This window comes from Chenopodium album, chromosome 4 (genome assembly GCF_948465745.1).
Source record: "Chenopodium album chromosome 4, dcCheAlbu1.1, whole genome shotgun sequence".
NCBI lineage: Eukaryota > Viridiplantae > Streptophyta > Magnoliopsida > Caryophyllales > Amaranthaceae > Chenopodium > Chenopodium album.
The window spans coordinates 1,839,358-1,862,313 of record NC_137837.1 but is presented as its reverse complement, the minus strand read 5'-3'; the positions used below and the strand labels follow the sequence as shown (position 1 = coordinate 1,862,313).

Sequence of the window (22,956 nt, the reverse complement as noted above, 5' to 3'; positions counted from 1 at the left end):
TAATACTTATTTCCATTTTGATAACACATATAATCCAATCATACTCATTTTTTTTTATTATTATTTTAACATATATTTTACATACTAGGAATCTTTTAGTTACGAATATACTAACATAGATTATAATTAAGGTATTGAAATATATCATTATCCAAGATTATTATAATATGATCAATTTTTTTTCCTCCAACTTAAAATTTATTTTCATTAAAAATAGAAAAAATTACTTTGGTAGCATACTTTGTATAAATCTTAAAATTGTACATATCGTTTATAAGAAAAAATGAACAAAATCATTTTACCATATTATACTCCTCCGTTTTTTTATAAGTGATAGGAGTAGTTAGATTTGCACATTTGTCGAGAAACAACTTTGACCATCAATACTTTTAATTAGACACTATTATTTTGTTACAAATATTTTTTGGTTAAAATATTGTTGAATTAACACCATTCTTTATAATTTTTGTTGTAAAGTTTAATTATGACCGTGCATGACACGGGACTTAACCTAGTTTAGGTTTAAAGTCATAATAACAGCGAAGGGTGTGTCAAGGAATGAATGAGACGGTTTCAGGTATCAAATAGGTCTCTCGTAATAGTTAAGTAGTTTGGGAGCCTCGGAAGTCGGAACACACCTAGATACATAATCTTGTCGGGTCCAAAAATCAATAACTTATACTAAAGGCGAAACCAGGAATGACACTTGTCATTTCCTGGTTAAAAAATTTCCCGCTTTTTTTTTTCCCTTTCCTTTTTAATTTTTTTGCCATATTTTAATGACATCTATATATTTTATAACCTATAATAATAGTCATTTCCATTTTGACAACATATTTAATCCAATATTACTCAATTAAATTTTTTTACATATATTCTATATGTACTAGGAAACTTTTAATTACAAAAATACTAACATAGATTAAAAAAAAAATAAGGTATTGGAATATATTGTTTTCCAAGATTATTATAATATTATCAATATCAATTTTAAAGAAAAATCATTTTGGTAGCATACTTTGTACGGAGTATTAATCTTAAAACTATACATAACGTTTATAAGAACAAAATAATTTTGTTATAGTATACTTCGTACATAACATATATTAGAAAATTAAATCTAATTGTTCTAAACATTTATGTGATTATTTTATTTTAAAAGAACCTACTACTCACTAAAAATATATTTAAAAAGTTGATTAAGGAATACTAATTATCCTAAAGTAAAATGAACTCAAATAAATTTTCATATTATGCCGATCAAAGTGTGTCAAAAATTTATGGACAAATGTATATGTCTTCTTATATAGGTACTAACCTAATTACCTAAGCTAATAAAACGTTATATCTTCTAAGTTTCTATTACTATAGATTTTTTTTATACAATCCAATTCAATAATCTTTACATTAAATTTAAGTTATTTTGTTACAAATAAATTTTCTGGATAAATTATTGTTGAATTAACATCATATTTATTATTTATTTATGGTAAAATTTAATTATGACCGTGCATGGCACGGGAATTAATCTAGTGTTATATAAAGGCCAAATTTAAAGACTATAATATACAAAATCAGACCAATTTATCTTTTTTTTAAACAATAAGATATACGGGAAGCCACCTCACATCACAGGAGGAGAACGACTTTGTTTTATATGTTAATGGATAAGATGAGATTGGTGTTTTAATCGCCTCAAACCCTTTCACTAACCAACAAACCACCAAATAAATATTTTTTTTCATGAAGTAAACAAAATAAAATCAAGAGCTTCATTGAGGTTTGAACTTGTGGAGATTGAAAGTCGTACGCAGAGAGATTGATATAGAGGGTTGTCGTGGTCGGCTGTTGATCCAAAAACAACGAACGTGTTTCGGCCATGAAAACGGTGAATTGCCCTTTTTTTATTTTTTTTTTTTTTTTTTTTGGACCACTATTAAAATAATAATAATAAAAAAAAATAAAAATAAATTACTATCCTATTCCTATATATTTTCTCTATGAATTGATATATCAGTATATCACGTATGTCATGTGACTTATTTTGATTCTAGGCATGGCAATGTAACGTTGCTCCCATATTACGGTCTACGAGAAATATTTTAGCGATTATATAATTATATTACGGAGTATATTCCAACTTAATATATTTGTTTATACTTGTAGTGTCTTTTATTAGAATGATGATGGTGAAAAAAATGTGGAACTTGATCGAGGCAAGAGTGCAAGACCAACTCAAGGCAACAAGGCCAAGGAAAGATAACGCATTCACAAATCACAACAAGAGATTTTCAATTTTGGTCCCACGAACGGATCAGGTTCAACCGTTCAAATATATTTCGTATGACTATTTTAGAGTTTTATTTTAGTCGTATAATATGTGGTACTCAAGTGATATAAGAAATGATTTTTTTTTTCACTAATTTGGCATTTAGCTATATAACGATCTAATTAAAATGTCGGTAATCCTTATTACGGGGTTTCTCCCAGTACTTACATTGTTGATGTGTGCCATCGGTGCATAGGTTATTTATGTTCCGTGCTATACACCAACATCATTATTGTTGATTTGTTCATATATATGGTGCCTTTGTTCGTCAAGTATCCATGACAATTGGAACCCTATCTCTTGAACAACAAAAATAACTTTTTATTGCAATCGCGTTAATTATTAGTCTATTTCTTGTATGTACCTAAAAATTTTCGGATAAAAAAATGTTGTCAAGAAACATAATTGTTATTCTAAAATAATTGAGCCTAAAACTTTATTGTAATACAAATAATATAATACATGATAAAAATGTTCAACAATAGTAATTATTATTAAAACAGTGAATCTTAAGTATTAGAAAGATATTAATCATTTAAAATTAAGTTGGCCATATTTAGGAACCTTAGTAGGGGTAAACAGACCAAAATGACGCTCAGTTATAGCCCCTGGTTTCTTATCTTCATCAAACATTGCAAACAAATAAGTCTCAATTGCTTGCCCTGGTTTTAAAGGAGTCCCTTGCTTCACATGATTGATCAAATTCCTATAATAAGTCCCGGCATTGTTCACCGTGGCTGCGACTCCCCCGGCTGATGGCCATCCGGTTTCAGACACCACAATCGCCGTGTTAGGTGCACCCACCTTAGCTAGAGCGGCATATATTGAATCAACCATTGCATCAAACAAGTTTTGGTAATTTTTGCCGTTATTCGGATCAGTAACCACTGTCCCCGGGGACAAAAATAATGCGTAGTTGAGATTAATATCATGTTGATTACTAATATAAGCAAAGTACGTGTAAATGTTAACTAACAAAGGTGAATTGTTACTAGTTATAAATTTGACTATTGGGGTAATGTATGACATGTAATTAAATTGTCCGTTTGAGGGTGGATACGTGCTCATCATAATTTCTGTACTAATGGATGTAGAAACCTTAATGGCTCGTAAGTTGTTTGATATCAATGCGTTGTGAACATTTTTCATGGCGGGTAAGACTGATGAGGCAAAATTATAGGACGGGTCAACTTCGTTCCCTACAACAATATATTTAATGGATGATGCAAAGGGCACGACGTTGGTCTTGACCCAATGTATTGCCGTTGAGGGGTAACGTGCTAGAGACCGAAGGTTTTCATTAGGGACATCTAGTACGAGTTTAATGCCCGAGCCTTGTAAGGCTTGGAGAGCTGCTATATTTGGACTATAGAGTCTCATTGCTCCTATGCCATTGGATTTGTAGAGGCTCACAACATCTCTCTCACTCGGTAAGTTGTCTCCAATCTTTCCATAGCATACACCAATTTGTGCCTCTACATTATTAAATCGTCATTAAAAATTAGTACAAGTTTGGGAGTAAATGTCATTTAGAGCATCTCTATTTGAGATGATATAGGATCACGTAACAGATTAAACTTTTTCATTCAATTAAATTATCAACACAGCCCGATTAAAATGTAATATCTCCATCCCTTAACTACGTGTCTATTTCTAACATTTATTACTCACGTAATGAAAAGAAATAGACACGTAATTAAGGGATAGAGGACTATTGAATACCAATGCAAAAACTAACTCTTCCTAAAAACATGAACATATATCACCTCAAACAACAGTTAAGGAACGAAGAGATCGAAATTTGGCAAGAAGCATATACCCGTAAAATGCAGGCTAATCGATAAGAATGTCACAACGAACAGAGTGATGGCAACAGCCATTGGCTTGCTTGGGGATATCATTTATTGATAATTTACTATCAAAGAAAAATGACATCAACTATTTATAATTTGATATCAAGGAAAATGACGGGATTAATATATTCTGATAAGGGGAGAAACTAAATTTAATTAATTTTATTGATTTCACAGATCAGAAAACTTCAATTACAGGTCAATCACCAAGTAATTTACAACACAGACATTCATGGACTGATAAGTTTTTTTTTTTTTTTTTTTTCACTCAATCGTTAAGCAATTTTGAGTTTCTGAATGTCTCATTATCCCACAAATTACGCGATTTATGCCAAAAAACAAAGAAAAAAAAAGAGAGGACATAAATAGGATATTTTTTGTAAAGCAAAAATATTTCATTAATTAAAAGTCATACTGACATCTACAATAAAGATTCGACGTTAACAAATACATAAGATATTGAATCAAATAGAATATTCCTTCATAAAAACTACGATCGTCGAGTAGATCTTGCACTGCGGAGCATCTCCCGCTTATATCGCTGAAAATTACAGCCTTGTTGGAAAGACAATCTAACGATCCTTTGTAGCCGTGAGGATGTTTTCCTTCTGATTCATCTGTTCGTATTCGAAAACTTGATAACTTTTTCACCAACGAAATAATTTCACGACAATCCATTAGATCTGCTACCATAGATTCAAAACTAAGAAATTTCTCCCTCGAAAAGAGAAGATAAACCTTGTCTTTCGAAGGAGGTCGAAAAACCCTTATCTTTCGAAGGAGATCGGAAACCCTTTCTTTCGAGGGAGAAAAATTCCTCCAAAAGGAGGAAGTATTATTATAAACCTAAAAGGGACTTTCCACCGATTAAAATCAATGGAAACCCTTTCAAAATTCAACAATGGAGGCTAGGGTTTTAGAGAGAGAAAGGAGGAGAGACATAAATAGGATATAGATAGTGAATATCTAAAATATTTCAGAGGGATTACTAAATTTATAATTATAATTTAATTTGTTTGTTTTACTGAAGAAATATTTAGACCAAGCTTTCAGCTAATGCAAATTTAATTTATATTCAGGCTTTGTAGATTTATATGATAATGGTTTCATTTTTACATAGTAAACAGCCCCCATAATAATAAAGGGGGTACTGATCAGGAGTAAAAGAAGCTGAACATTTATATCATGGCTTACATTACAAATTGATTTTGATAAATGAAGTAAAAATTGATATTGTAAGTACTCCTTGTATTCTCTAAACACAACATCTAGTGCATGAGAGCAACAGCAGCCTCTTGAACGAGAGGCTGTGTAACATGCACATAATGCTCGGCCTCTCTCTCAACTTGCTCCCAGCATCGTTTTGCATCCTTTCCTTCTTTCATTTTCTTCACAAATGCCACAAATTTCCTCCAATTGTCAGCTTGGAACAAGTCCGGGTTCATCCTCAGGTATGTGAATGCACACATTTCTCTCTCACCTGAGTTTTCATTCACCTCCAATGCTGAGGCCTTCAAAATCTGCTCGTGTGCATGTTCATCATACCGTGGCAGAGCATTCTCCCCTGCTAATGGAACTTGTGCTTCTTGAGTGGCTGAAACCACTTGCCTCACAAGCTTCTCAGGAGCACATAAGGCATCTTGTGGCTGCTCATGATCACGCATCTCAATGCAAGTGAAGTTGAAAATAGCATTATGGCGCGCCAACATTTGAGCAATAGGAAGGTACCCATCACGATACCTTGTGTTGTAGTACCCAGCTGTCAGCTCAGGGGCGTGGGAGCGGGACCCATAGTGCCAGTGAATACCAGCAATTTTTACTGAGATCTTGACGCCTGTGTCCCTAAAGATTTCAGTGGCCGAGGAGAGGATCCTCTCGCCATGATCCAAGAGCATTTGGGAGTACCAAGTGAGGAAGAATTCACCATAGGGGCTGTTCCAGCCTCCACCTTCTTTACGGAAGAACTGAGTGTCTTCTGGCCAATTGTTGTAGTGGCCAGCATCAGTTGGACCTGAATTCCATTCTGGTTTACCAGAAGCTTCTGCGGCAGCTTTTAAGCTGCTAATCATGTACTGCATACCAGCAACCAACCATTTTAGGAACAACGTACACAAATAAAGTTCAGCCCATAAAGAGTTTATCAGACTCATTAGACTACATAAACGAATAAGAGAAAAAAGGATACCTTGTCAAAGCACTGGAAGGCTCCAATTCCAGGAAACTTCCATGTTCCATCTTGTTCCGGATATGAAGGGTATCGTAGCTCACCAGCAGGACCCATCCCTACTTGTATTTCCTGTTAAAAGCAGATGTTTTTGTCTTCAGTAAAACAACTACAAATTGAGAAGGAAAAAAAAAGGTCTTAATTGTTGTTTGGTTGACCCAACTCCAACTCAACCAACAAATTAAGGCTCCTAAAGCTTAAAAATGATCTTACCACAATAGTGTCACCAAGGAGGTGTTGGAACTGATCTCGGAAAGCACGCATAAAGTCAGAATAGCATTGCACTGGTGTTCGACCCTTCAAGACTGGCAGGGTATCACAACCAAGTGATAAATACTCAAAATTTCTTCTGCCCCATTGATCGGTATATGCCAAATCCGGGTCCTTCTGCATTTCTTCCACTGCCCATTTTGGCAAAGGAATTCTGTACACGCAAAAGGCAAAGCAAGACATCAATTACTGAGATCAAACTATGAATAAATCTGACAAAGAATCATGCACAAGTACCATATCTTATGAATTATTCAATCCCTTCTTCCATAAGGAACTTGGTGTACACATTAATCTACCTTCTTCTGCATGATCTATTAACTATTTAGCATGCCCAAAACATATCATCTACAGTCCTTAGTTCCTTACAAATGTAAAATAAGTCATTAGCAATATGTTGCATAACTTCTAATCCTTCCAAAAAAAAGTAAGTCATTAAATATATAATTCAATCAACATCACAAAACAAACTCTGATGTGAGTATAGCTCATTAAAAAGAGAAGATCCTCCATCCCAAAAAGATAGGACACGCGTTATCATCCTTTAATGATATGATGGAGACTACAGTAAATAAACTCAATTTCGTAAACCGACCTCTAATCAAATCTAGCATACATTTAGTAAACACATCCTTTAAAAGATTATGAAATTAAAGAGTCTACACTACATCAAACTTCAATACTAAAAATCGAATAAATTTTAAAGGGAAAGTGAAAGCAACCAACAAACTCAAGAAAAGAAGAAAATCCCAAAAGCAATCCACTCCAACTTTTGTCAAGTACCGCAAGATTGTCAATTTGTCATAGACTCTTAATTGACATCAGCCTCACGTGAATTTTGCCAAATTATATAATAATGTCAAGAAAAGTACACTCTTTTTTATAGTTCCCTTTTAGCCACAACAAAATAAATTACAAAAAAAAATGTATGGCTAATAAAGAATCGTTTAATCTACGGCTCCATTACATTTACACTAACACATCAACAAAAATCTTCCACATATCCAAACAACAAATTATCCATCAACATTAACACTCTCAATCATATATTGACAAATGTGTGGATTGTTCTACCTATCTATCTCCAAAATATTCAAATCCTAGTTAAACGTACTCTTCACCGGAAGCTTCGAGTGCACTTACGCACAATAAGATAAGGGCTAATAATTTCAAGATAAAATAACGTACACAATATTACAAATTAATAAGTTTCGTAGTATGACTTTTGATTAAAAATTTTAGATAACATAAGTGAAATTGTAGGTGAAGAGAACACAAACTCTCATTACAAACATTGCTTTCAACCTTACTAGTTTAAAGTTTGCAATCTTTGACACGACACGAACCCAATTTAATATTTTTAAGAGAAACTCAAACTCAACTTGAGCACAAAACAACAACTCAATCTAATACTTCTATTTAGTGTACAACCACACTCCTCCTCAAGCAATCATCTTATTTCTTTATAAGAATAATAAGCAATCATCTTATTTCTTTATAAGAATAATTTCACAATTTCTGACACATTTAGTGTACTATGTGAAATGTCAATTCATCAACAAATCAAACACAAACTTGATCCAATTATTCTAAAAAATGGTAATTGTAGAAAATCTAATCTTAATCTAACGTGTTAAACACAAATATAACAAATCATATATTCATCAATCATAAACATTAACACCTCCCTTAATGATGAGGACAAAATTTGATTGAAATCAGATATAATATTTGCAACTATTTGACACAAAATAGAGAGGAGGTAGAGAAACATACGAGACGGAGTCGCCGACATTACCGCCACACTGATGAAATGACATAACAGCCTGAACCTTCAACCCATGTTTTTTAGCCATCTCAATCAAATCAACATAACCACCCCAATTATACTCCCCAGGATTATCTCTCTCCACCAAACCCCACCACACATCCATCATTATCCCTTCTACTCCCGCGCTCTTCAACGCTTGTAAACTCGCATTCATCGCTCTCCTCCGATTCACCGTATTATCCATCTTAACACTATCCAACGGCATCATCACGTAAACCGGCACGCCTTTCTCGTGCTTCTCCTTTGATGATATTCTATACTCGTTCTCAACCGCGGTTTCATGTTCCGCAGCAGTCGCAAATGCCTGGCATGCTGCGGTAAGATCCGCTCTTAGAGGAGACCGGCATGGGCTCACTGGGGGTGATAGCATGTCGGTTAGGTCACCGCTTTGGCGTGTCACTTTGCATTTTAATGGCGGTGTTGGAGATTTCCACACCGCCGATGCGTTCAGTGTTGACGATGAATCTGCGGCGTTTGTTGCGGTTGTTTCCACCGGAAGTGGTGTTCCTGAGAGTGCTCCGATCTGGTGTGTTAAGCTCATCGCCATTAAAGTAGGACTGAATTTAATTCAAATTTGAAGATCTCAAAAAGTAATGATTGTAAATAAATAGTTTTGATTTTTCTTTTTTTTTTTTTTTTTTTGTTGGGATGAAGTAGATATTGAAAAATGGAAAGTGAAAGTGGGGGTGTTTAAATAGGAATTTTGATGGGATTTTCGGATAAATAGGTTGGGCGTTGATATGATGACACGTGTTAATAGGGACACGTGGAGGATGGAGATGAGATGACAGAATCTACGGCTAGGATTTGTGGAAAGCACGTGAAAATGGAGGAAGGGAGGTGGAGTGGAAGATCGGTTATGAAATGAAAGTAAAACCCGCGTTATTGGAAAAAGGTTATTTAGTTAGTAAGGTAATGACACGTGGCCGTTGAATTAGCAGTTTGTGGAGTAAGGAGTGTTTGGTTTTGATACAAACATAACTCCTTTTGTTTAAGAATGCAAATCCCCTTGTTGGTCCATATAGGGGCAAGTCTACTACTTTGTATTTCGATTAATCTGAAACGAAGGGAGTAAGAGAATTCGTAGATATTGTAGATTTGAGTTTTGGAAAAACCAAAAATACAAAAGTCCTAATAGAATGAATTTCGCTAATATGGTGATAAATTGATAATCATTCTTACTCTGTACTAATGTACACCTTAATGATTGTTATGATTCAAGATTTATAATGGCTAGCTAACAACTTCTTGCAATCGCGTCTACATGTTGACCTGTAATGGTTCTGATCTTCTAAACGATTATTAAACGTCCTTAGGTCATCCTCCTACATGCAGAAAAAGAAATTAATTTCACCAAAACCAGCAAATGTATTCAGATATTCCTCTACTTCAGAAGTGTGTACACTTTCTAAACACAGACTCGTGTCCAAGTGTGTAATAAGCTGTTTTAACTGAAAACATATGAACTGTCAAGTGTTCATATGTATTGAGGGTCCAACGCGGATACAGGAGGTGAAATGCACTGCATAACAACATTCAAACAGTTGATGTATCAATTGTGATGTTGCATTGCAACATTTAAGAGTGGTGCAGTGGTCCGGGTGAAAAGTGGGAAACACTGCCTTACATAAGGCTCTTCTTACTGATAGCTTTTCCAAGCCCGAAAGCAAAAACAAAACGCTTCTACAATCAGCAAAGTAAAGTACTTACAAAAAGGCATATATCTTAGACCAAGGGGTGTCTGCCTGTCTTATCTCCAACCTTATTATGCACTTCATCAGCTCAATCCTAGAAGACGAAGTTCAACTGTAAGATTTACATTTACACATGTAAGGAGCGATTGCAAACGCAAAACCAAAAAAGATTCAGCAATTTGGCATAGTTCAATATGTATGCAATGCGAAACTTATGTAAGCCAGAAAGTTTTGCTTTAGTTTCATGAAATTATGACAACATTCAAATCATACATGAATTTGCTGGCGAAAAATACATCCAGCAAAAGGATCAAAACATAACAAAATTATAAACAGACATATCATGAATCAAGCATAAAGCACCATATATGCTCCATTACATGGTAGAGCATAAACATATCAAGTTATCAACATAACATAAATTGGTGAAAAGGAGCAGTTCGACGACCTTAATGATCGTAACATGGCCTGACTGCTCAACCTCATCAAGAACATTGCAGAATTAGTGATTCCTTAGTCACTGCCATATAGCAAAGGCCAAAACGAAGGATGGTTTAAGGTTAATTACACATGAATACATGATGCAATTTACAAGCTTAAAGAACTGAGTTCTTCAGATCACAATGATCAAATCATGCCACACCCTGTAACTCTAGAATTCTATGGAGTGTAATACAGGATTAACCATGTTGATGCAATGTTGATTAACAAACTGTGCTCATATAAGCTCAACCCAAACACCTTAACAGAGTTCAATTCACATTAATTATACTAAAAACAATTGACATGGACCCTAATAAAAGTATTCAAGGTCCAACATTCTAAGTGTCTGTCTCTGTCTGACATAGTTCAAGACCCATGATTCTAGTGGCCTAGTGGGCCTAATGACATCTAGATTTTCAGGGCCCAATAACTGTGTATTGGGCCTTGATCGTTGTGGTATTGGGCCTTGATATGGCCAAATTTAATGAGGGACAATATCACACTACTATAGTACTACCACACTACCCATGATGTGTGCATATGTCTATTTGTCATCATGTAATTACGTTGTACTTCGTATTAGATATTTGGATGTAGAGAATTCATGAAAATAAAATTCTGCAACTCCATTGTTTGTGTAGTGTAAAGAATATCTACTCCACGTCCCTTTCATCGATAGAAAAATGGTCTCTAGTATTCCGCATCTTTTTTAAAGCACATATTTCGATTATCGACCTATGAGAATATGCTATAGGAATTGTCCCTTTTACCCACATTTTAATTCTCATTACATACTCGATTTCAAAACCAAGCTCTTTTAGGTACCTTAACTGTAACTTAAATCATCGACCTTGGAGTAACTTGATCACGAACTCTAACTAATATATCCTTCTTTCACGCAAATACGCAATAATATTTTTACACTTTTAACCTTATTATGCTAGTAGTATTTAGAGATACTTTTAAGTACTATCATATTACTTAGGGCCTATTCTCATTGACTGAATTGAACTGAACTGAACTGAATATTTTATAAGAGAAGGAAATTAGGAGCTGAACTGAATTGAACTGCACTGAACTGAATTTCAACGTAAGAGAACAGACCCTTAATATGTATTAATACTGATAACCACAACTCAATAACTTCATTTGATTGGTACATTCAAACCTACTCGATCACAACCTTTATCGATCCCAAACCAACATCACCACAAACAGCTCAAAAACAGACTACAATCATTAAATCACGTATCAATATTCAACAAATCAAAATACATAATGCACCCACCAAAACGAATGAAGATAGTATTTGATTGTTTCAAGTAGACCCATAACAAATTGACAACTCTCAACAATAAGAAAGAATTGGATAGTAGATGAAGCCATAAATAGCAAGAATGTGAAAACCACATTCAATTTAAATTTTATTTTGTAGCGGTGTAACAAATTCATACTCCTCCCCTCTACCTAAAAACAGCGTTGTTTGCATTAAATTCTCTCTCCACTTGCCACCCATATATCACATTACGTGTGTTTTTAAACCTTTTTAACTCACTACTCTCTTTCTCTCTCTAAAAAACTTGTGTAAATTAGAATTTGTACTACTAGTTCTAGTGCATAACATCAAATACTAGTATAATTCAACTACATCACATTATCATAATTAATACATTATTATCAGTATTAATGTTATATCACATCATACAAAAGAAAACTAGTGTTACATTGTTGGCAGTTGGACTCTTAGGAGTTAAGTCTTATAAGTTATATGATCGTATACTATATACTTAGCTATTCTTTTGAGAGGGTTTATATGAGCAGCTATGTATAATAATAATAATAATAGTAATCGTAATAGTAATAGTAGTATGGAGATCGAGGCAGCAACAGCATTAGCAACAAATGAACCAGGTGGTTCACACAGGAATTACAAAAACGCCGTCTACGAAGACGACGATGATTCGGAGACAAGCGGTGGAGGAAGCGGTGGTATTGGTGGTGCAGCAGTGGCGTATCTAGTATGGGAAGATCTAACGGTGGTGCTACCAAGTTTTGGGAATAAGCCAACAAAGAGGATACTTCAAGGGATAAATGGTTATGCTGAGCCTGGTAGGATTATGGCTATTATGGGTCCTTCTGGTTCTGGCAAATCTACTCTTCTTGATTCATTGGCAGGTTTTTCTTTTTTCTTTCTTTCTTATCTTCCTACTTCACTTGATTATTTTTTTTCTCATCACTCGAGTATAATTGACTCGAGTATAATTGATGTAAACGAAATTCAACAGATTGCCAAACTAGAAGATTAAACCAGCTAAAATAACTTTATCTGCAATTTTTATCTATTTTTTAAAACATATATATGCTCAATAAACAATAAAAATATTACAAACTATGTAAAAACATTCATTAAAAAACTCAAAAGGAAACAAGGAAATAGGTGTTATAAGAGCAATTATTATATGGTAGGATTTGGGAAACCACTATAATAATTCACCATTTGTGTTTAGGAGTTAGATCTATAAATAAATTGAATATTCAACTTTGTGATTTAATTATTATCTTTTTGATGGGTATTTTAAGAGTTAATGTTACATGATTAGCCAATTGTTTGTCCATAATGATAATAGTAATATTGAAGATTTGAATCTTTTTTAACTTTATTAACTCTATCAATTTTTTTGCTTAAGTTCAAAAGGAAGAGACATTGATTGTGTGCTTAAAATAGGAATAAGTACATGAACAAATCATATGCAAATAAATTAATAAAGAAAAGAAACCCCAAAAATGGGTTTTGGAAATCTTGTATTCTAGGTGTATAGTGTTTTTACATTAATGTCTCAATTTAAAGCATCATTTCCTTCTTGAGGAGGTAATTTTGATTTTTTTTTTCTTTTTTTTTTTTTTAAAGTTTCATTTGGATTTATTCACATTTTTATCTTTTCTTGAATTTGGGTGACTAATCTTAACGTTAAGTGGTCCTTTTGTAAACAATAAATCAAATCATTAAAGAGCACATGTTGATTAATTATTTGGTGCAATTTTTAGAGGTATATCTAGATTGCATTGAATGGACCATTTTGGTGGACCATATCCAAAATTAAGAGCAATTAACTCAATTTTGGTCACAAAATAAAACAATCTACTCCTTATTCTAAAGAATAACTATATAAATTTCGTAATACACCTATAAAAACGAAACAGCTGGAATATAACGAGTGTAGTCAAGATATGAGTACTAATCTCGTCTACATACAACTGGTGGAATTTTAAGCATCCTAAATTAAAGGAGTGCACCAGCCCGGGAAACAAGAGCATTAAGATCTATCTAACTGCAAAAAAGGGACATTTCTCTTTCTCTCTTAAATAAGTTGTAAAGAGATAACTGAACTTCAACTACCCTCCATAAACTCAGTTTTAATGCTTCCACCAAACTCACTGCCAGCTTCATTAACAGCTAACTAATGTAGGGTATGCCATAAACTTAGAATTTTTTCTCTAAATTTGTGTCCATTTTACTGCTCAACTTTGAGCTTCAGCAGTTAATGTGTCCCATACAAGTCAATTGTAACTCAAATGGTGGTTGAAAATTTATACAGTACTCCCTTTGTTCTGCAATATTTGACCATTTAACGATGTTTTAAATTAAATATAGTGCAATATTATTTGTTTCGTTAAGATAATAATGCGATATTACTTGTCAGTTTTTAAGTGTCGGTGCAAAAACTAGCACCTTAAAACTTGATAGTAGTATTAACTTATAGTAACATCGGAGGGAGAGATTATGTATTAAAGATAATTAAGTATTGGATATTAAGCAAATTCATGGATCACTCATTTACATGGTTGATTTGTTGAATGTAAATTCATAATCATAACAAGGAATTCGGCTATGTTTGGCCACACTAGCTTAAAACAGAGCTAAACTGACAGTAAGGAATTAAGGGAAGATAATAGTTCAGTAGTATAAAAAAGAACACAGCTTTCTAAAACTTAAATTAACATGTAAGCTAAGATGCAAGAATTGAATTACGAAGTAGGAGTTTTATTGCTTACCAGCAAATCTGCTTTGCATATACAAGTTTGATAGCATCTGGTTTCTCCGACTGTCCCTTCTGCAGGCAGACTCTCAGCAAATGTTGTCATGACTGGAAATATTCTACTCAATGGCAAGAAGAAAGGACTGCAATATGGTGGAGTGGTAAGTAGTTAATATGAGAGTTTGGACATAAAATACATAAATATACGACGAAAGAATAAACTTGTTGACTTAACTGTAACTTCAGGCATATGTGACGCAAGAAAATGTACTCCTTGGAACTCTAACAGTAAGAGAGACACTCACTTATTCAGCATATTTGAGGCTTCCACCAAACTTGGCGAAAGAAGAGATCGAAGGGATTGTAGAAGGGGCCATAATGGAAATGGGTCTCCAAGAGTGTGCAGATACTATAATTGGCAATTGGCATCTGAGGGGCATAAGTGGTGGAGAGCAAAAGAGATTAAGTATTGCCCTTGAAATACTCACACGGCCTCGTCTCTTGTTTCTTGATGAGCCAACCACTGGGCTTGATAGTGCTTCAGCTTTCTTTGTAGTCCAGGCCCTTAGGAGTGTGGCACGAGATGGGGGCAGGACAGTCGTTTCTTCAATTCACCAGCCTAGCAGTGAAGTTTTCACTTTGTTTGATGACCTTTGCCTACTGTCTTCTGGTGAACTGGTCTACTTTGGCGATGCTAAAAAGGGTGTTCTGGTATGGAAATGAACACGAATACTATGTTAAATGCAAAAAATTAATAATGATTTCTATTCTAGATTTATAAAGATAAAAAAATATATAATCTATAATTAACCATTACAGTTCTTTGCACAAGCTGGATTCCCATGCCCAAGTAAAAGGAATCCCTCAGACCATTTTCTGCGCTGTATCAACTCAGACTTTGATAAGGTTACAGCTACACTGAAGGGATCCTACCAAGCCCGAGTATGTGCACAAATTAAGATCATGTTATCCTAAGATTTTCAAACTAAATTATTTCTCAATCTAATATTGTTTTTCCCCTTTTCCTTGTCCGATTTCTGTAGCAAATCACAACATTATCAGATCCTATGATGGAAATGGAAACAGCACAGATAAAAGCAATGCTTATTGAGAAGTATAGACGGTCAGAGTATGCAGAACGGACCCGAGCAAGGATCCAAGAAATAACATCAATTGTAAGCATCCTAGACACAAGCTTGCTAAGTCAATGTAATCTAAAATCCATCTAAACATGAAAGTAAAAAAGAAAAGGGAAAAAAAAAACCCTGCAACTTTTGTCAATCCTAAATGATAACCATCTATTTGCAGGCAGGACTACCAACAGAAGCACCAAAGGGTAGCCAAGCCAGCTGGTGGAAGCAGTTAACTACACTGACTAGGAGGTCTTTTGTAAATATGTCCCGAGACATCGGATACTATTGGCTACGGATAGTTGTCTACATTGTAGTATCTATATGTGTGGGTACCATCTATTATGATGTTGGCACTGGTTACAGTGCAATCTTGGCCAGAGGAGCGTGTGGTGGATTCGTATCAGGTTTCATGACTTTTATGTCTATTGGAGGTTTTCCATCCTTCATCGAAGAAATGAAGGCAAGCATTGAATTCTAAATTCTTAGGAAAGGACTCTTGTTTTAAATCACGATGCCATGAGTCTAAGTTTCTTTCTATTGCAGATCTTTTATCGCGAGAGGCTCAGTGGGTACTATGGAGTTGTAGTTTATATTCTATCAAACTTTCTCTCTTCATTCCCATACCTGGTAGCAATAGCAACAGCTTCAGGGACTATAACTTGGTACATGGTGAAATTCCGTCCAGAATTCTCTCACTACGTATACTACTGCCTCAGTCTTTTTGCAAGCATTTCAGCAGTCGAGAGCTGTATGATGGTGGTGGCTTCACTAGTTCCCAACTTTTTAATGGGACTCGTCACAGGGGCTGGAGTCATTGTAAGACGAACTAATTGTTTCATGACTATTCTTCACGTACTTACAATACAAGTCTTTTCTGATCACAAATTGTTATTATGCAGGGAATAATGATGATGACCTCAGGCTTTTTCCGTCTACTACCTGATCTTCCTAAGGTGTTTTGGCGCTATCCTATTTCATACCTTAGTTTTGGATCCTGGGCAATACAGGTAATAATTATCAATGTATGCTACTATGCATGCCAAATTATACTAGAAAGTAAACATAAGTTACACTTTTAACACATATTAATGTTGGCACTAAGTTCAGATCATTTAACAATCAGGTCAGAGGGTTCAAAAATAATACCACCTTCATATTAAATGTAGACTTTCACTAATTCAAAGTTTGGTATATGCAGGGTGGATACAAAAACGATCTTGTTGGTCTCACGTTTGATCCACTTATACCTGGTGATCCCAAATTAACAGGAAGTTATATTGTCACAAAAATGTTTGGGGTTCCCTTGGACCGGTCCAAGTGGTGGGACTTGGGTGGAATTTTCCTGCTCATCTTAACTTACAGGCTACTCTTTTTGGTTGTCTTCAAGATCAGAGAGAAAGCAACACCAATGTTTCAGACATTTTACAGAAAGAAGACTCTGAACCATCTAAAGAAGAGACCCTCTTTCAGGAGGACTGCTTTTCCTTCCAGGAGATATCAACCTCAATATCCATTGTCATATCAAGAAGGGCTTAGTTCTCCAATCCCCTAGAAGAAGCTATAGTAAATTTTTCAAGTGTATCTACAGTGTCAATTCCGTAAGCTTATTGTTCATAGGAGAGTTCTATCATTGTGCATTTTACCTATGATTTACATCCCTCAAGACCTTCAACACAAAGATGGTGTTAGGCCCATTGGAGCAAATTTCAAATTGAAGAGCAGTATGAATTATCCTAATATATAGGAAACAAATCAAGTTACAAAGTTTTTCTGTAACAGAAATGCAACTCTATACAGAATACATGTTGAACCAAGAAGACACGTGATGTAGAAGAAAGATTGTTTATTCTTATAGGTCACGGACAATTATAGGCTTATAGCCATTCACTGATATATGAATATGATCCAAATATTCCATGTCCCCAGGCTCTTCCCTCTCAACCTCTCTTTTGCACACTTGCACCATCTACTTTATACAGCAACACAGGATCAACCAATAATGATGCTCTGATTGTAAAAAATAAGCTAGTTTTACAGAGTTACAGACTACGGTACAGAAGCAGTGTCAGCCATCATAGATCATGAAAGAGTTGAAAGAACATTGACAAGAAATGAATAGTTAGATAGTATCACCAACAGGTCCAACACTTACAATACTTCAAAATGGATAAAATCTCATTTTGATGAGATTTGTATTGAAAAATGGGGAAGGAAAAAATGAGTATGCTGAACTGGTATTATGCAGATCGAGAACAAGGGTGAGATTGAGATACCATGGAAACATAAGCTCTCGACAATTAAATTTTGCTGTGTATAGTGGACAGGGTTTAAAATAATTATTGGCAAAGGTCCTAGCAACTAACACGGCAAAAGAGGGAAGGTAAAATATAGTCACATACTTATATGTTGAACACTTGCAAAAGCCCTTCCCATAGCATCTAAGCAGAAAGTATGAGAGATTTTTAGATATTTTTAGCAGTTATGGCGAAAGGGAGCAGGCAAGTTATAAAAAAATTTCACCCATTGGCCCTTGTTGTCATTCCAGGAATGCCAGAAGGGATGTAAACCCAGTGCAGGACAATCAGTGGATTAGGATTAATAACAACTTCAGTTAAAATGCAACAATTGGTAAAAAGTCTAGTTATGGTCATTGATGCATATTAGAGAAACATATTCGATTAAAATACTACAGCAAAAAGATTAGTTAAAAACCAAATTAGAAGCCTAAAATAATTCTTACCTTGGTGACCATCATCCTCAAATCAGCCGCATTGGCTACGTTGCAGTCAGAGTGAATTTCCTTCATGCTGAGTTCACTTTATCTCATGGAAACCTGCCTGAAGATGATAAGAAGAACGCCATGAATTATACAGTTGAGTCACCTGAGAAATGTTAAAATGTCCGACATTCTGCAGGTACAGGTACTAGTGTGCTACACCTGCCAGTAAGAGGTAGCATCATTGTGAAGATAATAATAAAAGACAGCCATATCACCTTCAATACATTCAATTAATATTTTCAATTGAAGTAGATACAAAATAGTCAAGGTCCATGCAGATACTCAGGCAATCAATTTATACTTCACTGGTGTAAAATCAAAATAGAAAACTGAAAAAACACACACTTGTGATAGCTCTAAAGCATCAGATTTCAACCGATAGTATTAGAAATAGCATTCATCACTTCACAAAAGAACTTTCCCAAATAAAACTTAAAGTGAAATCATAGATACTTCAAAGTAACACCATAGCAGGAATGAGAAATCATCAAACAAAAAGAATAAAGATGAACTTTTTTGCTTAGAATGCAACGAATAAAAATAACCATTTGTATTCACCAAGAGAACATATCAGATAAATCATTAATCATAGTACAAATTCATTCTCTGTAGCATGAGGGCACTCCTAGGAGGATTATCTTTTTCCTTTCAAAGCAAATAAGCAAAGAAAAGGACAAGGATCCCTAGCACCAGATATTTCATACAACACTATAAGAAAACATCCTACTGCTTGTCCTCATCTAATACACCATTTTCAACTCGATTGTCAAATCCATGATACGGAACTTCGATCATGGGCTTTGGAACCGGACGGCCTTCAAATTCCGTGGGAAAAAATTCAAAATCAGGACCAAAGTTGAACTTCACCACACAATTGGGTTGATTAGGAAGGGTATACATTGATGCAGCGGGGAAGTAGCGTCCACCAAAAAGATCTTTAAAAGCAACTCCCTGACAAATGCCATTCTTATAGAAGGATATTTCACTTCCTGCATTGCAAATTGGATAAGGAAAAACTCTTAATTACAATCAACATAAATGTTTGTTAGTAGATCACAATATCTTACAGATAAACTCAACAGAATAAAAGACACAAAGGCATTATAATTCCAATAGTCCAATTGCCACATTTCACATACATACATACACAACTATGAAACGGAACAAAATTACGGTCCTCTAGACCTGAGAAAAAGATGGTTCAAGACTTCAAACTGACAATTCACATCATATTTGGGTTATGAGTTATGATACATATGGTTATCATTTAGGTTATTTTGGGTCAAGTAAGATTTGGAGTCTGCAGCTAGTCAGTTTCTGCAGAAAATTCAATTAATTATTTTCAGGTCAGATTGGATCAATTTCAGGAGGGTCAAAATTCAGGTGCCTTGCTTCTGGTGTACTAAGGTTCCAAGAATTCAAATTATATGATCTAGTAATGTTATCCTACTAGGTCTAGTACAGCCCTACAAGTGTACAACTTGAGAGTAATAGTCCTACTATACTTCTCAGTAATCAGTTACTCACCCTATCAAAGGTAGCAAGCCTCCTAGGCTCCTAATACTCCGTCAAGTTGATTTATATTCACAACTTTTCCTTCTCACACATGCAAGCAATTGCTGTTCATTGCATAACTCAGATATGTAATAGAAGTTCTCATATCCTAAGACTCTACGAGAAGATGCTGCATACATAATAAAATTCAGCCTTAGTGACCAAAATACACATATCATCCATCAACCAACAGAAGCTTCCCTTTAGCTTGTCAACCACCCAATACTCCTCTAGAAACACTTTCTTCAATAGGATTTCAAAGTCACCATAATCTGACACATTTGGCCATTTGCCTACTCATGACATTGGCATCTAACTATGTCTTCTTTCTTTCCACAACATCCCGCCCAAAAACAAGATCGATCTTTACCATGAAAGTCAACAGCATGATATGAAAACCATCAGAGCACATCCAATAAGAGACTTAACACCCACATAACCACAACCTTCCATGAAATAGATACAAGATACACATGGTAAATTTCCTTGCATCAGCTTCATATCTTTAGCAAACATGATCTAAACTAAAAATATCAGAAGCTTAACATCTTCTGTGAGACATGATGTTGTGTACTAAAGCCTTTGGGTGGAGAATCTCGTGGGGATCAATAATAATTGAGACCAGAGCTTGCTGGTAATGAATAATGATACACATAGATGCCAAAGGCCAACTTTTTACAATCCAAGTTAAGTGGGAATCACTCATCATGTATACTTGTTGGATTCATTGTTCCAACTAGGCAGAAAACATAATGCTGTTTACAAGTATGTTGCCACGGTTAAGGTTCTTAGGTAGTCACCAATCGTCATAAATTGGAGGTAAAGCTAACCCATATTGAGGAAAGCGGGTTATTAAGTGAAACTAGGATGCAGCTATGTTAACATACCTGTTTTGTTTGTTATAACATACATTAAACATATGCCTTATTGCTTTGGTGGAAGTACTCAACAAACTGATGCACTAAAGTTCAATCACTAGTATAAGTTGTTAACTAAGTATTGGAATTAAACTTTGACTCAAACTACAATAGCAACCCCCCTTTGCATTACTTGAAAGCAAAGTAAAACAGCATTCGAATTCGCACAAACATCATTACCACTTCATTTTAACCTACACTTTGCACAAACACAATCATAACATAACCCCAAAATGTTGCTTAAACAAAACCAACCAACAAACAAGATATCTATACTTATAAACTTTTGCAGGCTAATGAACAAGAACAACAAAAGTTGGACAGGAAAAAAGCAACTCACCGGGAATGATCTTTGGGGGATCCTCCTTCGGGTCCGGGGCACAAACATACTTCTGCCCCTTATACCAAATTAATTGAGGCGGTTTCGGAGCATACAAATTCCCTTCAGGCAAATTGATATAAAACCCAATAACATCACCTTCTTTATACCCTTCATCCCCATACTTTTCCCTCAATGCCTTATGTATCTTACTCCCATCAATATCCCTATATCCGAAACTATTCGCGTCGTACCCCACCGGAGCTTGCAAGTCCCCTTTCTCCGTCGACCACCCCAACCTTGTATGCCCTGTCTCTCCTAAACTAACCAACTTAATCTCAAAATACCAAGCGCCATCACTCACCCCTCTCGTCGCCCTCACCATTCTATACCCTTTACAACTCCCGGCACTCATTCGATCCTCGCTCAATTCCACCTTCTCTGCCTTATAAACCTTAGAAAGACATATCTTCGATTCAGGGGAATCATCATTCTTATCAGGAAACCTCGGAATCGGAGTGATCAACACAGTATCTTCCGATTTCGGGGGAACGGCATTGTGATTGTGATTACTGTTATTATTGTTGTTCTTAGACTTCTTCTTCCCTTTCCTCGACGTCGTCTTCGTCCACACATTGTTCCCCTTGCTCTTCTTCTTCGACGATTTCTTGATACTCCCACCTCCATTCCCACCAACCGGTGTCGATTTCATCGCAGATTGTGAATCCAAATCCAATTGATCAATTTCAAAATTGGAAAGCGATTTCTGCTTCTTCGAAGGTGGGTCTAATTCTTCTTCATCTTCCCCCAAACCTAATGATTTCTTTTCCGGGTTTTGCTCATCTTCAGAGATTGATTCAGAAGAAATATCTTCCGACCCTAAAGTTTCGGACTTCAAAGCCAATTGGGTCGAATTCTCCGCCGATTCCACAGCCATTGACTCGGGCTGTAATTCGGGTTCAATTGTAGCGATTTTCGGGCTTGAAGGTGGATTTGGGTTAGGGTTTGAAACAACAATGTCGTTGTTTTCAATTGTACTGAGTTCATCAGTGTGGTTTGTAGTAGATTCAGGAATTGGGTCGTTTTGATTTGGGGAAATTTGAGGTGGGATGTTTTCTGGTTCTTCATCTTCATCGTCTTTGTAAGTATTTTGCAAAGTATCCATTGTAGAGGAGAGAGAGAGGGAGCGAGAAAAGGGGAAGATAATTTAGGGTTTATGGAATTGCGAGGGAAAATTAAAAGAGGGGTGATTTACTGATTTAAGGGTTTATCGAAGTGTTAAATTGTTAATCTAACGGTAGAAGTTAAAGACAATGGGAAAACAAAAAAAAAGAACTTTTGCAAGCGAGATTTAATTTGAGCATGATCTTAAATATTTTTTAAAATTAAGGGTCGTGTTTGGTAAGCATCTCCAATGGCAAGTTACAATGCTTTATAGCTTGCTTTTCTATATTAATTTTTAAGCTACAACACTTTTTAGCAACAAAGTGTTCCAATGGTAAGCTACAACATTTTTTAGTTTGTGAAAAATAA

General features: G+C 35.2%; 4 protein-coding genes across 4 annotated transcripts; 1 reads left to right on the top strand and 3 right to left on the bottom strand.

Moving 5' to 3' along the window:
* Positions 1-2,848: 2,848 nt before the first annotated feature.
* On the bottom strand, positions 2,849-4,209 carry LOC145628464 (glucan endo-1,3-beta-glucosidase-like). Its single transcript, XM_081680761.1, has 2 exons — positions 4,149-4,209; positions 2,849-3,804 (listed from the first exon to the last, which is right to left on the bottom strand). The coding sequence occupies exons 1-2, from the start codon at positions 4,207-4,209 to the stop codon at positions 2,861-2,863; spliced, it is 1,005 nt and encodes a 334-aa protein (XP_081536887.1). The 3' UTR covers positions 2,849-2,860.
* A 1,020-nt stretch (positions 4,210-5,229) lies between these two features.
* Positions 5,230-9,160, bottom strand: LOC145628463 (beta-amylase 1, chloroplastic-like). The gene is made up of 4 exons (XM_081680760.1): positions 8,453-9,160; positions 6,620-6,830; positions 6,368-6,478; positions 5,230-6,254 (listed from the first exon to the last, which is right to left on the bottom strand). The coding sequence occupies exons 1-4, from the start codon at positions 9,052-9,054 to the stop codon at positions 5,451-5,453; spliced, it is 1,728 nt and encodes a 575-aa protein (XP_081536886.1). The 5' UTR covers positions 9,055-9,160; the 3' UTR covers positions 5,230-5,450.
* Positions 9,161-12,176: 3,016 nt separating this feature from the next.
* Positions 12,177-17,764, top strand: LOC145628462 (ABC transporter G family member 15-like). Its single transcript, XM_081680759.1, has 9 exons — positions 12,177-12,859; positions 14,803-14,882; positions 14,968-15,432; positions 15,541-15,663; positions 15,765-15,896; positions 16,030-16,314; positions 16,398-16,670; positions 16,754-16,861; positions 17,053-17,764. Exons 1-9 carry the CDS (start codon positions 12,508-12,510, stop codon positions 17,404-17,406), a joined length of 2,172 nt encoding a protein of 723 aa, XP_081536885.1. The 5' UTR covers positions 12,177-12,507; the 3' UTR covers positions 17,407-17,764.
* A 1,395-nt stretch (positions 17,765-19,159) lies between these two features.
* Positions 19,160-22,661, bottom strand: LOC145626272 (protein TRAUCO-like). Its single transcript, XM_081678703.1, has 2 exons — positions 21,445-22,661; positions 19,160-19,622 (listed from the first exon to the last, which is right to left on the bottom strand). The coding sequence occupies exons 1-2, from the start codon at positions 22,586-22,588 to the stop codon at positions 19,357-19,359; spliced, it is 1,410 nt and encodes a 469-aa protein (XP_081534829.1). The 5' UTR covers positions 22,589-22,661; the 3' UTR covers positions 19,160-19,356.
* Positions 22,662-22,956: the final 295 nt, after the last annotated feature.

Excerpts from the sequence above, each read along its gene's own strand:
- LOC145626272 (XM_081678703.1), bottom strand. The coding sequence starts at position 22,588 with ATGGATACTTTGCAAAATACTTACAAAGACGATGAAGATGAAGAACCA. Across the intron at positions 19,623-21,444 it reads TCCCCCAAAGATCATTCCCG|GAAGTGAAATATCCTTCTAT; the intron begins GTGAGTTGCTTT and ends TTTGCAATGCAG.
- LOC145628462 (XM_081680759.1), top strand. The coding sequence starts at position 12,508 with ATGTATAATAATAATAATAATAGTAATCGTAATAGTAATAGTAGTATG. Across the intron at positions 12,860-14,802 it reads TCTTCTTGATTCATTGGCAG|GCAGACTCTCAGCAAATGTT; the intron begins GTTTTTCTTTTT and ends TCCCTTCTGCAG. Across the intron at positions 15,433-15,540 it reads ATGCTAAAAAGGGTGTTCTG|TTCTTTGCACAAGCTGGATT; the intron begins GTATGGAAATGA and ends TAACCATTACAG.
- LOC145628464 (XM_081680761.1), bottom strand. The coding sequence starts at position 4,209 with ATGGCTGTTGCCATCACTCTGTTCGTTGTGACATTCTTATCGATTAGC. Across the intron at positions 3,805-4,148 it reads GATTAGCCTGCATTTTACGG|AGGCACAAATTGGTGTATGC; the intron begins GTATATGCTTCT and ends TTAATAATGTAG.
- LOC145628463 (XM_081680760.1), bottom strand. The coding sequence starts at position 9,054 with ATGGCGATGAGCTTAACACACCAGATCGGAGCACTCTCAGGAACACCA. Across the intron at positions 6,831-8,452 it reads AATGTCGGCGACTCCGTCTC|AATTCCTTTGCCAAAATGGG; the intron begins GTATGTTTCTCT and ends TTGCGTGTACAG. Across the intron at positions 6,255-6,367 it reads CCTTCCAGTGCTTTGACAAG|TACATGATTAGCAGCTTAAA; the intron begins GTATCCTTTTTT and ends GCTGGTATGCAG.